Here is a 13,284-nt window from a genome sequence, read left to right on the forward strand (position 1 = left end):
GTCTGATTTTTTTCCTGATTTAAAAGCTGGGCACTAAATATGAATTCTTCCATGCTTTTGGAAAGGTGCGGGACTCAATAGATATTTCAAAGAGCCAGAATAATGGAGCAGTAAGCTCAGTCGCTAGAGTTTTCATAAATATTGGCGGGATTCCGTCAGGTCCAGCACCTTTAGAAGCATCTAATTTTTGTAGGCCGTGTAGTATTTCGTGTACCTTGACATGATTGACACCTACATCCGCTGGGTATTCAGGTATATATTCAAAAAAATCACGGTCACGATCCTCTTCGGAATAAGAAGTATATATGTCCTGGAAAAATGATGCGAAGAGATTACAAATATCTTCCGAGTTATTGCCAACGCAGTGGTCCAAATACATTGAAGATGGAAAATTATTAGATTTAAGTTTCGACTGTACGTAATTAAAGAAGTTCTTCGGACACAACTTTATCTCTTTTTCAGTGTTCGTGTTGTACTCTTCAAATGCAACGTCGATGGCCAAGTTGAGTTGATCGCAGATGTCTAGATATTTTTCCAAATTTTCGTTAGTTTGGTTATTTTTGTAATTCTTATGTGCTTTCTGTTTTCGGTTTTTAAATTTTTTATTTGTCTATTGTACCAAGCTGGAAATTTTGAGTTGCGGTTCCGTCTTTTTTTCTTGACAGGTACCTCTTCAAGAATAATTCTAAAAATAATGTTGTAAAATAATTCAACTGCAGTATCGACGCATCCTTCATTCTTTAACAATAGTTGCCAATTTATACTATTAAGTTTATGTCTAATGTTATCGTAGTTTGCTTTATGATATTCAAAGACTTCCTCGTACTTACAATCGTTGGGTCTATGATTTTCATGAACAAACAATGAGTATTTGATTGCTGTGTGAAATGCTTCATTCTTCCATAGAGGTTGTAATGAAGCAGCAACACAGAAATCTTCCTGAATATTCGTGAGAAGAAAATCAAGATAGCAATTTTGTTGATTTTTTATATGATTAATTTGATTCAAAGCTAAACCAGCAGATCTGTCAAAAATTAATTGCAATGTTTCGTTTTCACCAACGATTGGAAGTAGAATTTGGTCATTTTCTGAGTCATGGATAAAATCGACGTTGCGTTGGTTAAAGTCCCCATAAATGTGAACTTTGACCTCCGGTGGAAGTTCTGATATTTTTTCAGCCATTTCAAAGAAATTTTCATAACTGCTTTTGTTAGTGCGGTCTGGGGGAAAATATACAGAGGCAAAAACATGAGTTTCACCTGCAATGTATGTTTTCACCCAAAAATGTTCAAATGCATTATTTTTTGTAGAGTGTAGAAGTTCAGAATTAAATTTTGTCGAAATAGCAACAAGAACTCCACCTCCAGACTTTTTTTCCAGACTCGAGAAAATCTCGGTCATCTCTGTATACATTAAAGCTATTTCCGAAAATTTCTTCGCTTCTCACGCTTTCATCCCAGCTAGTTTCAGTTGCCAAAAGTATCGAAAAGGATGAGCTAATAATTTTTTTATGTATTTCCTTCATTTTTGCTGGGCTTTTCATGCGGTTGAAATTTTGACAGTACACCAAAATTTCAAATGCATTCTGTTTGAACTGCGAAGAGATTTCCGGAAGAATGTTGGTTGGGGAATTAAAGCTATTTTCTTCCGAAGAAGAAGGCGTCCTTACTTCGGAAAATTTCGTCCAGTAGAGGGGGAATAGAACTTGTTAGCACTCTCCCGTAATTGTTGCAATCGGTGCGTGCGTTCGCTGGAGAGATATTGTCGATACGACAATAAGTCCGATGCGGCTTCAGCTGGACCAACTCCGTACTCCAGATGAACATCGTTGAAGATACGTAGAAGGTGCGTAGGATCCGTAGGTAAACCTTCAGACTCTAGCAGTATGCGAATACTAGTGGTTGTCATCCCATCAATACAGACAGTTGCTGGTTGATCTTTCATATATGCAAGGAACAACCGAACAACCCTCATAATACCAGGATCACGTAGCCTTGCCTTTAGGAAGCGACCGTCTCCCTCAGCAGATTGTTCAGTAAGGCGATTTGGTATGTAACGGGTAACTTCGCATCGTGGAGGTAAAAATAAATTGTTTTGAAAGTTATCTTCAATAGGTATCGAAATAATCTGATTGTCTATAGGAAATGACAAAATCCATGGTTCGTAATCAATTTTACACTTATATCTTGCCAAGAAATCTTTTCCAATGATTCCGTCTGTCGGAATAGGGAAATCATTTGAAACTATTTGGAATTTCTGCTGAATAGGTATACCATCAACTAATATATTAGCGAAAGTACTTCCTAAAGAGTGAATTCCTTCGTCTCCTATCCCTGATATGACGCATTTTTCTTCAGGATAGTAAATTTGAGACGATTTTACTTTATGACTTTTAATGATAGATATATCAGAACCTGTGTCAACAATAAAAGTACACTGGGTTTCTGATAAATCTGTTTTTAAAATAACGTAATTGGATGTCGATGCATTCACTGTGAATGTCGACCAAACTGTGTGCCTAAAAAAGTGTTGTTTTGTGCCGGCGGTTGTTGCTGTTGATAAGCGGGTTGCGGCTGCTGGTAAATTGGTTGTTGCTGAATTTGTTGGTAACCTACACGCGGTAATTGTTGGAGAGCGGGTTGTATTGCCTGTGGCTGTATGAAATAGGTAGAATGTGTTTCGTATCGTCCTCTTCCTCTATTCCATTGGCCTCTGGAATGTTGTCCTCTGAAATTGTTTCGTGGATTTTGAAATCTTTGTTGATCATGATTACGAGAAAATGATCTATGGCCGGAAGGGAAATTTCTTCTATTGCTGTTAAATCCACCACGGCCACGGCCACGTTGATAGTGATTATTGTTTGCATAGAACATTTGTGCCATCGAGGATTTCCTTTAAAAGCAGATGAACTTTTAAATTTCGCGAAGAAAAACCTGAAGAACTGGCATACTTCATTCATATGCACCAAAAGCTCGAGAACACTTGAAGTGATAAAATTAAACGATGGAACACCACAACGATTGTTTTGGGTCGATGCGTGTATAGCACATCCAACCCGGGATATCCCGGGACAAAAAATCCCGGGATCTTGAAAAATTCGGGATTTCCCGAATTTCGGGATAAGTTTTTTCACCGTCCCGAAAATCTCGGGATTCCCGGGACACATATTCCCTACATATTTTTTTGCTTTGATATGGATTTGGAGAGTCTTTAAAACGTTCTTCGTGATTTTTTTTTCAAAAATTGCCTTCAAGCAAAATACAAAAATGTTACATAATTAACTTCAACTGTGTGTGAACGTCAAAACTCGTTGGAATTCGACTGAAACGATGCTTGAGCATTTCATTCGTTGTTTTGATTGCATCAAAGAGACTTTTTCCGAAATAGGCTTTTCAGGTCTTATTTTGAAAAGTAATTTTGAGGTTACAATAAACCTTCAGGAAACTTTTCAGCCAATCAGAGTCGCTTAGGAAGTATTGGGAAGACGAGATGCTACATTACTGTCTGCGGAAGGCAGCTTGAGTATCACGTATTCGAAGCTTAAGAAAAGTAACTCCACGCAATCACGAAGGAAATCAACGATCGGCTACAAAAAGAAAAGTTCCTTCAAGGTCTTCCATTGTCAACGCAAGTGCCAGCAGAACTCGAAAGCTTATCGAAAACGCAACTGATTAAGTTCATCAAGGAACTAGGAGTAGGGTGCGTGTACCAAATATGGCACTACCTAAGGAAAGCTATATATACAAAAATAACCAGAAGACCAACGAGTGTCATCAATAAGTTAAAAGACAGCTTAGTTTCCATATTTTACAGGAAAAATATAGAAATGGAGCCAAAACTACTTTTAGTATTGATTACAGCGTGTGCCAATGATAGGAACCCTGTACCGTCGTGCGGGGCTACTTTTGAAATACGGGGCTACTTTGGACACTTTTGAATATGGATTTTTTGAATTTGAAATATCGTTCAAATCTGTTTGATGTCTTTGGGACTATTATGACGCAATATTTTCCCCTTCATTTGGTTGAAATTGTTTTTCAAACAAACTCTTTATTGCTTGTCAGGAGGCGAAAATACATCGAATGAATCATAAAAATATACATAACGTATCAGAACATTTGCTCTGTAAGCATTGTTTCTGCAGTTCATAAATTTCAAAGGGTTGCTCAATTCGTGCAAGAAGTATCGACGTAGCATATACAATCGAATATTTGTATGGATACACAATATAAATGACCGTTTCACCTAAATAATGGAATGATGGCCCCCAGACAGCCTTTTAGTCTATATTAAAATATCACGCTGCTCATAAAAATAAAGGTAACACAGAACCACCTAAAAACGCATATATTTATTGAAATAATGTTTGATATAGTATACAACAGTATTGGTACAAAGTAGTATTCTAAGTAAACCCGGAATTTTAACTGCAGTTTTGTTTTAATTATGAATGTCCAAAGTAGCCCCCCTCTGGTTCTATATGATATGTCTCCGATTGATGTATGGACAACTTTTTTGTTTATGGATTGATTTAGTTCAAATTGTGCATGCATCCTACATACATACTCACAATTATTATGTGTAAAAATTGTGGAAATACATTCACTACTCTGGGAGTTAAAATGTCATAAAGTTGAAAAACCATTAAAAAGTGTATAAAGAAGCCCCGCACGACGGTACCAGTAATGGTTACATTTTTTAGCTTGGGTTCCTTTTCGCACTATTTGCATGCATTCCTTATGGGGTTAGCCATAACTGGTACACTATGGCGAAAAAGGGTGCAAGGAAGAGGAAAATTTAAAGGAAAGTGATTTATTTCTACCATGATTTGAGGAAAATGTGGAGTTTTAATGAGTGCGACTGTCTTTTGTGAACGTGATCTGTTGTTCACAAAATTTTACTTGTTGATTTACATCGTTAAATGCTGAAAATGAACTATGGCGAATAATTGGTACTATAGCCATAATTGGTACACTTACCCTACGATTGTTGCAAGACTGTCAAAGACAGACCGATAATGATTCTGCCGAGATGAATGCAGGACACGCTATGTCTGAACCAGCAGATTTGTAAAATTGAATGTACATACATCGGGTTTCTTTCCATAAAACATCAGTATTCAAGCTTTATTTTCATTTGCAGAAGGTTTTAAAATATTCTATCGGTGAAAATTACTCCATACATTTTGTATGGGAGAGAAATTGGCCGAAAATGAGGATTTCAAGCAAATTTGTATGAAAAACGGTCAAAAAGATGGAAAAATCAAAATTTCCCCGATAGAATATTTTGAAACCTTCTGCAAATGAAAATATAGCTTGAATACTGATGTTTTATAGAAAGAAACCCGATGTACATGCAATTTTTATAATCTGCTGGTTCAGACATAGCGTGAGGATTGTCCTGTATGCAAGACACCATCGAGCATGCGTGAATAACTGGAATCGGCTATAAAGGAGTATGTCAACCCGTCCAAGAATGAATTCGCAATTATTGATTTTTCAAAAGTTTTTGATCTACATGGTAAATTAAACCGACAATATCAAAACAGGACATGCCACAAAAGTTCAACTTATTGGACGCAGTGGCTTAATTTCCTCAACAGGGGAGGAAAAAAAAACGACAATTGAACCGACGTCAACTAATAGCGAGCGCATATTTTCGAACTCTGGATATATCTGTTCTGAAAAGCAAACCTTGCTGTCCGATGAAATCATTATTAATATTTACTTCTTGAAGTCGTATCTTCGGAGAACGAATTCAAATTAATAAGAACAGTTACTATTTTTTTTATCGATGAATAGAACATATTCCTTCCTACAAAATTGCATTTGAGGCACATTCAAAAATTTCCCGAGATCCCGGGATTTCCCGGGACAAACAACAAATTTTATCCCGAATCCCGAGACAAGCAAATTGGTCGGGAAATGGAACCTCTACTCATGATGTCCTGATCGACCTTGTTGAAGACGAAATTTTGAAATTCTTCTATGTAGTCTGATTCTCGAGATACAGAAGTTCAGAATTTTTAGAGCCCACTTGCGCCACCTAACGGACAAACCTACAATCAACTAGTTCACTATAGGATAGCTGTTGATGTTCTGATCGAGATTGACGAAGACAGAATTCTTCTATGTAGTCGGATTCTCGAGATACAGAGGTTTAATTTTTTTGGACTCACTAGCGCCACCTAACGGTTAAGCCCAGAACCAACTAGTTCACTATCGGATAGCTGTTGATGTCCTGATGAACCTTGCCGACGACAAAATTCTTCTACGTAGTCGGATTCTCGAGATAAAGAGATTTAAATTTTTAAAGACTCACTAGCGCCACCTCACGTATAAACCTAGAACGAACTAGTTCGCTATCGGATAGCTATTGATGTCCTGATCAACCTTGCCGAAGACGAAATTCTTCTATGTAATCGGATTCTCGAGATACAGAGGTTTAAATTTTTTAGAACTCACTAGCGCCACCTAATGGATAAATCTAGAACCAACTTGCTCATGATGTCCTGATCGACCTTGTCGAAGACGAGATTTTAAAATTCTTCTATGTAGTCTGATTCTCAAGATACAAAAATTCAGAATTTTTTGAGCCCACCTGCGCCATCTAGCGGACAAACCTGCAATCAACTAGTTCACTATCGAATAGCTGTTGATGTCCTGATCAACTTTGCCGTAGACGAAATTCTTCTATGTAATCGGATTCTCGAGATACAGAGGTTTAAATTTTTTAGGACTCACTAGCGCCACCTAACAGATAAATCTGGAACCAACTAGTTCACTATCGGATAGCTATTAATGTCCTGATCAATCTTGCCGAAGACAAAATTCCTCTATGTAGTCGGATACTCGAGATATAGAGGTTTAAATTTTTAAGCACTCACTAGCGCCACCTATCGGATAGCTATTGATGTTCTGATCAACCTTGCCGAAGACGAAATTCTTCTATGTAATCGGATTCTCAAGATACAGAGGTTTAATTTTTTAGGACTCACTAACGCCACCTAGCGGACAAACCTACAATCAACTAGTTCACTATCGAACAGCTGTTGATGACCTGATCAACTTAGGAGGGCCCATATAGCCGAGGCGGTAAACGCACGGGTATTCAGCATGACCATGCTGGGGGTGACGGGTTTGATTCCCGGTCGGTCCAGGATCTTTTCGTAAAGGAAATTTCCTTGACTTCCTTGGGCATAGAGTATCTTCGTGCCTGCCACACGATATACGCATGCAAAATGGTCATTGGCAGAGGAAGCTCTCAGTTAATAACTGTAGAAGTGCTCATAGAACACTAAGCTGAGAAGCAGGCTTTGTCCCAGTGAGGACGTTACGCCAAGAAGAGGAGAGAGAGAGGAGGACCTGATCAACTTTGCCAAAAACGAAATTCTTCTATGTAGTCAGATTCTCGAGATAAAGAGGTTTATTTTTTTAGAGCCCACTAGCACCATCTAACGGATGAACCTAGAACCAACTAGTTCACTATCATATAGCTATTGATGCCCTGATCAACCTTGCCGAAGACGAAATTCTTCTATGTAGTCGGATTCTCGAGATACAGAGGTTTAAATTTTTTAGGACTCACTAGCGCCACCTAGCAGATAAACCTAGAACCAACTAGTTCACTATCGGATAGCTTTTGATGTCCTGATCAACTTTGCTGAATAGTTTTTTTTTTCTATGTAGTCTGATTCTCAAGATACGAGGGCGACAGTATTGGCAATGGCTGTTGACGAAACACCTGTCAAAGCACAATGTTTCGTGATCACTAGTGCCACCTTCTGGAGCGAATACGTACTAAATTGCGTACTATCGAAGAGTCCTTGATCTTCTCAACAACTTTGCTAAAGACACCAGTCTTCCAAAATGCTTCACTTCTCCGCAGTTATCGCAAAAGTTACTGATCTATAAATAGATCACTGGGCGTTCGAGGCATCTGATCTATAAATAGATCACTGGGCGGAAATGGGTTAACACAAGCTGTGGCTGCTGATCTCGATTTCCGAGTGATTTAATTGAATGAGAACATCTCCCGAGCTCCGCAGTCACCGAAGTTCAAGTGAAGTTCACTTTTGGTACGGTTAATATTTATCTGAACTTTGAGTAGTAAGTTCAAAACAAGTACGAAACAAGTTCGAAACGGAACTTTTCAAGTTGTTGGAATATGTCCAACTGAACTTTATTTGAGCTTTAGAGGCACGCAAAAGTTCAACATGAGTTCAGTTAAATTTTAATTGAACTCTGCTCAAAAGTTCAAAGTAAGTTTTTTTTCTGGACCTCTTTTCTACTTTAATGTCGTTTTGAAGAGAAGTCAAAAGCTTGTACATGTACTTCCAAGTTCATAAACAATACATGAGTAACTTTTTGGAGAATTAAGTTCAACGAAACCGGAATTGAATCAAACTTGAACTTCTGAGTTCGTTCTTCAAGTGGAATCCAAACTTTGGTTGCTTGGGCGTTCTTCCTGTACTTTTCTCTCCCACACGAATTTTGACAGTTTCCGGTGGTTAGTTTTGATTCCCGTTCGTTGCCGTTCTCTTCTCTCTTGGGGAGAAAATTGAGGTTTAGTTTCTATGCAAAACTCTATGCCAACGCATACTCCACAGGAACGCTGCGGTGACACAGCGTGAATTAATGCTCGTGTGCAGCGACTCTTAACTATGCTCTGAGAAACCACCACAGGGGTTCTACCATTTTACCGAACGGTGGCATCGATGCCTTGCCACTACACGCTTTTACCTCCAGGGTCCAGAGTCAGAAAGTAGGAATAAAAGTATTGGATGAATTTAATTGAATAATTTTCAATATTATTTATTTCTCGGGGATTTCGGCTTTCAGTCAAAGAAAAGCGTTGATTTTCTTATCTCATCGCTAACGTTTCGATCCAGATGTTGGGATCTTCTTCAAGGCCTGCGGTTTATTCGTTAAATTAGGATGGTTAACAGACTACATAAAGATTACACTTACTCGAAATTAATCAATTTTGTCTAATCCCGTGTACATCTCACGGTTGATTGTCTCGTTTTTGAATTTGCACTGCACAAGTCTCACTGTGGATTTAAAGCCGTTAGAGAAGTAGTTTTGGGAACACGGGATATAAGGGTACATACTTTACTGCCAGCACCCTCAAAGGTAGTGGGTGGGTGGTACAAAATGGGAGGTCTACACCAGGAGGATCCACGACACTTGCCAACACTGCCAGAGCTAACAGCTGATCGAACATTACTGAGGGATTTGTACAGTGTGTGGTGTTTGGGTGGTTGTGTCTGCCTGTGTTAGTTGGGATGGGTAGTCGTTGGAGTCGGGTCGATTATAACTATTTGTAGACGACGCACGACTCTCCTCCTCTCTTCGGGTTTTGATAGAGGAGAGTAAATGTGCGTACGCACAGCTTAGATTATCGGTGTCTGTCCGATGGTTGACCGTGTTGGATGTAGTCGCGATCTGGCACATTTCCAACACTTGCAGAGCTTGCTTCTTGTACGTTATATCGACGATAGTGGGATTGCTAATGTTGAACCGGTGTTGGTGGGTGATGCAATGGTTGATCAATGCTGATTTTTCCCGTAGTTGTTGTACTGGAAGATCGGTATATTGCTGCCCTTGCGCTAGATGCTGTTCCAGTGTGTTGACATGGGTTTGGTGTCCATACATGCGATTGCGGAGTTTATTCGCCGTCATGCCAATGTATTTGCGGCGAATTAACTCCGCAATCGCATGTATGGACACCAAACCCATGTCAACACACTGGAACAGCATCTAGCGCAAGGGCAGCAATATACCGATCTTCCAGTACAACAACTACGGGAAAAATCAGCATTGATCAACCATTGCATCACCCACCAACACCGGTTCAACATTAGCAATCCCACTATCGTCGATATATCGTACAAGAAGCAAGCTCTGCAAGTGTTGGAAATGTGCCAGATCGCGACTACATCCAACACGGTCAACCATCGGACAGACACCGATAATCTAAGCTGTGCGTACGCACATTTACTCTCCTCTATCAAAACCCGAAGAGAGGAGGAGAGTCGTGCGTCGTCTACAAATAGTTATAATCGACCCGACTCCAACGACTACCCATCCCAACTAACACAGACAGACACAACCACCCAAACACCACACACTGTACAAATCCCTCAGTAATGTTCGATCAGCTGTTAGCTCTGGCAGTGTTGGCAAGTGTCGTGGATCCTCCTGGTGTAGACCTCCCATTTTGTACCACCCACCCACTACCTTCGAGGGTGCTGGCAGTAAAGTATGTACCCTTATATCCCGTGTTCCCAAAACTACTTCTCTAACGGCTTTAAATTAACAGGCCCTGAAGAAGATCCCAACATCTGGATCGAAACGTTGGCGATGAGATAAGCAAATCAACGCTTTTCTTTGACTGAAAGCCGAAATCCCCGAGAAATAAGTCTACTTCCTAGTCGAACCTCTACAAGTATTTCAATATTATTAATTTCTCAATTCTCCAGTTCTAATCAAACCCCATTTTTTTCAGAAAAAATTAAAAAACGATATACTGCATTGGGACACGTTTTTCATCATTCGCTTGACCGAGACTGTGGTAGTACCTTAGGCATTTCACTGGCTGGTCACCGAGATAGAACAAAAATGGCATGTTTTATCGCTGGAATAAACCCTAAAGGGGCAGCAGCAAATGCTCCGTTTGAAATTGGTGATGAGATTCTAGAGGTGAGTAGAAAAAGTAAACTTTAAGTGAGTTTAGAATAAAAATGTGCGAAAAAAAAAACTACACAGACGTTAACAAACTCAAATAGCATTTAAAGCTTTGGCATCCGTCCAAACTTCATAGAAATAAGAAAAACAATAACTACACAACTATGAATCCCGATAAATCATTTTACAACAACATACACTGCGGCTCACAGTTGATCGGACAAACGCAGATTTTCATACAAAATTGACAAATTTGAGATGTTGATGCCCATGGTTTGCTTCAACGAATTTAAATCAAATTTTGACATTAAGGGGTTATATATGTAGAGGTCGAGCAAAAAATCGATTTTTTTATTTGTTTATCTTAAAATATGGGTTCCTAAGAATGTTTTGTCAAATGCTCATGGAGATCCAAGCAGTAAAAGCAAAGATATAGCATTTTGCGCCTCTCCCTTACGGCAGCGTAGTGCATACTTGAAACTTTAAATGCGATTATCTCTGAAGTATGTTTTCTATAACCTTGATGCGGTGACTACGATTGCGGAAACAGGTCTCAACCGATTTCAACCAATTTTTTTTTTTGAGTGTTCGCTATTCATGTGTCGTGTCTTTGAACGATCGGAATATTAAAAAAAGTTTTTAGTTTCCAAACGGGGACGATTTCTTTAAAAAAAAAAAATCACTTTTTTCATGCAAAAAATGTATGACCGATATGATTTTTTTCTGCAAAATGTTGATCGTTCAAGGACACAGCACATGAATAGCGAACACTCAAAAAAAATTTGATGAAATCGGTTGAGAACTGTTTCCGCAGTGGAGCGGACCTGGTGTGATGGTTAGAACACTTGACTATCACGCCGAGGATCTGGGATCGAGTCCCACTTCCGACAAACTCGCAAAGTATGAGTTCTTCCTTCGGAAGGGAAGTACAGCGTGGGTCCCGAGATGAACTAGCCTAGGGCTAAAAATCTCGTTGATACAGATAAAAAAAACTGTTTCCGCAATCGTAGTCACCGCATCGACGTTTTTGGAAAACATTCTGCCGAGATAATCGCGTTTAAAGTTTCAAGTATACACCGTGTCCAATAAATACTCATACAACATACAAATTTAGAAAATATCATTTTATTTCACATATGTGATTCATATTTTTAAAATGAATACATGTATCGAAAGGCCACATAATACTGATTAAATAAAGCATACGGATTAGAATAACTTTATTTTCTATTTGTTTTTATAAGCCTAGCATTACGCTTCCGTTTTATGAAATTCGTTTTCTCCGGCACGCAAGAAAAATGTTCGAAAAGTTTTTCATTCTACGGTAGCGAAATCGAGTCCATAAGGATAAATTTTTAATTTGTATCCCAAGTTATATACTAAATGGATATACTAAGGCTAAAAAAACACAGTTTTAATTATGATATGGTAAGAAATTTGCAAGTAAGCTCAACTTGGGTTGATTTTCATGAAAATAACCCTTATATCAAAGATAAATATCATAAAACGTAAATTTTGGACAAAATTTACCACAATAGGAATACAAGCATGTTTTATAAGTGAGAATGGTGTGAATGAACCAGATAAGATGCACCTCCCGCCTTTAACATAACTAATCTCATTAAAACAGGAAAATAAACATTTTTGTCAATTTCTTGATTTTGCTTTGGCTGACCAAGCCATGTGGGAAATGCTGTTGAAAATGCTTTGACATCCATGTGCACAACAATTTCCCACATGGCTTGGTCAGCCAAAGCAAAATCAAGAAATTGACATTTGTAAGGTGCTACGGTCACCCTTACCGTATTCGGTCGGCCGAGGACCGACCCGTCGAGAGTCCGACTGCACACTAATTGCCATACCAATAAGTGATTGGGAGGCAGTGCCCGAAGCTCTCGACAATTAAAAATAACTTCCTCTCTCGCTTTGACATACATGTGCACTAGACTGGGTCAACAAAGTCGATTTTTTGGAACAAAGCTTTTTCGATTCATTTTAGCGTCCAAAGTAACTGTGCAAAATTTGGGAGCGATTGGTTGCTTCCCCGTATTCCGCATTGCGATTGAAATTTGTATGGAATTTAATATGGGAAAACGTGCTTTTTTGCATTTTTCTCATAAGTTAAAATGTTTCGTCTAAAACAATCTAACCAATGACGGTAAAGTATAGCCTAAGATATGCCGAAAAACTTTGCCGAAGACCGCAAAGTGATCCGACACTTGTGAAAAAAGTTATAACGTACAGATTGCCCGGTGGCGCTTAACATTTAACATGTAAAGGAATAACATCAATAATAAAATCTCAATTTTAGGCCTAAGTTACCAGGCGAATAACTTTTTCCACTAGCGTCGGATCACTTTGCGGTCTTCGGCAAAGTTTCTCGGCATATCCTAGGCTATACTTTAACGTCATTAGTTACATGGTATTGAACAAAAGAATTCAACTTATGAGTAAAATGCAAAAAAGTACGTTTTCCCATACTAACTTCCATACAAATTTCAATCGCAAAGCGGAATACGGGGACGCAACCAATCGCTCCCAAATTTTGCACAGTTGCTTTGGACGCTAATATAGATTGAAAAAGCTTTGTTCCGTG

The 13,284-nt window shown here is 38.8% G+C and overlaps 1 protein-coding gene across 4 annotated transcripts in view; it reads left to right on the plus strand.

Annotated features, from left to right (window-relative positions):
- The window catches only part of LOC109406001 (inactivation-no-after-potential D protein), a 1,280,913-nt gene that overhangs the window by 806,690 nt on the left and 460,939 nt on the right, over positions 1 to 13,284 (plus strand). For all 4 annotated transcript variants that reach the window (XM_062851786.1, XM_062851784.1, XM_062851787.1 and 1 more), the window contains exon 11: positions 10,510 to 10,703. In XM_062851786.1, coding sequence (XP_062707770.1) covers positions 10,510 to 10,703 — 194 coding nt within the window. The remainder of the gene's footprint in view (positions 1 to 10,509; positions 10,704 to 13,284) is intronic.

Source organism: Aedes albopictus, chromosome 2 (genome assembly GCF_035046485.1).
Source record: "Aedes albopictus strain Foshan chromosome 2, AalbF5, whole genome shotgun sequence".
In the NCBI taxonomy this organism is placed as follows: Eukaryota; Metazoa; Arthropoda; class Insecta; order Diptera; family Culicidae; genus Aedes; species Aedes albopictus.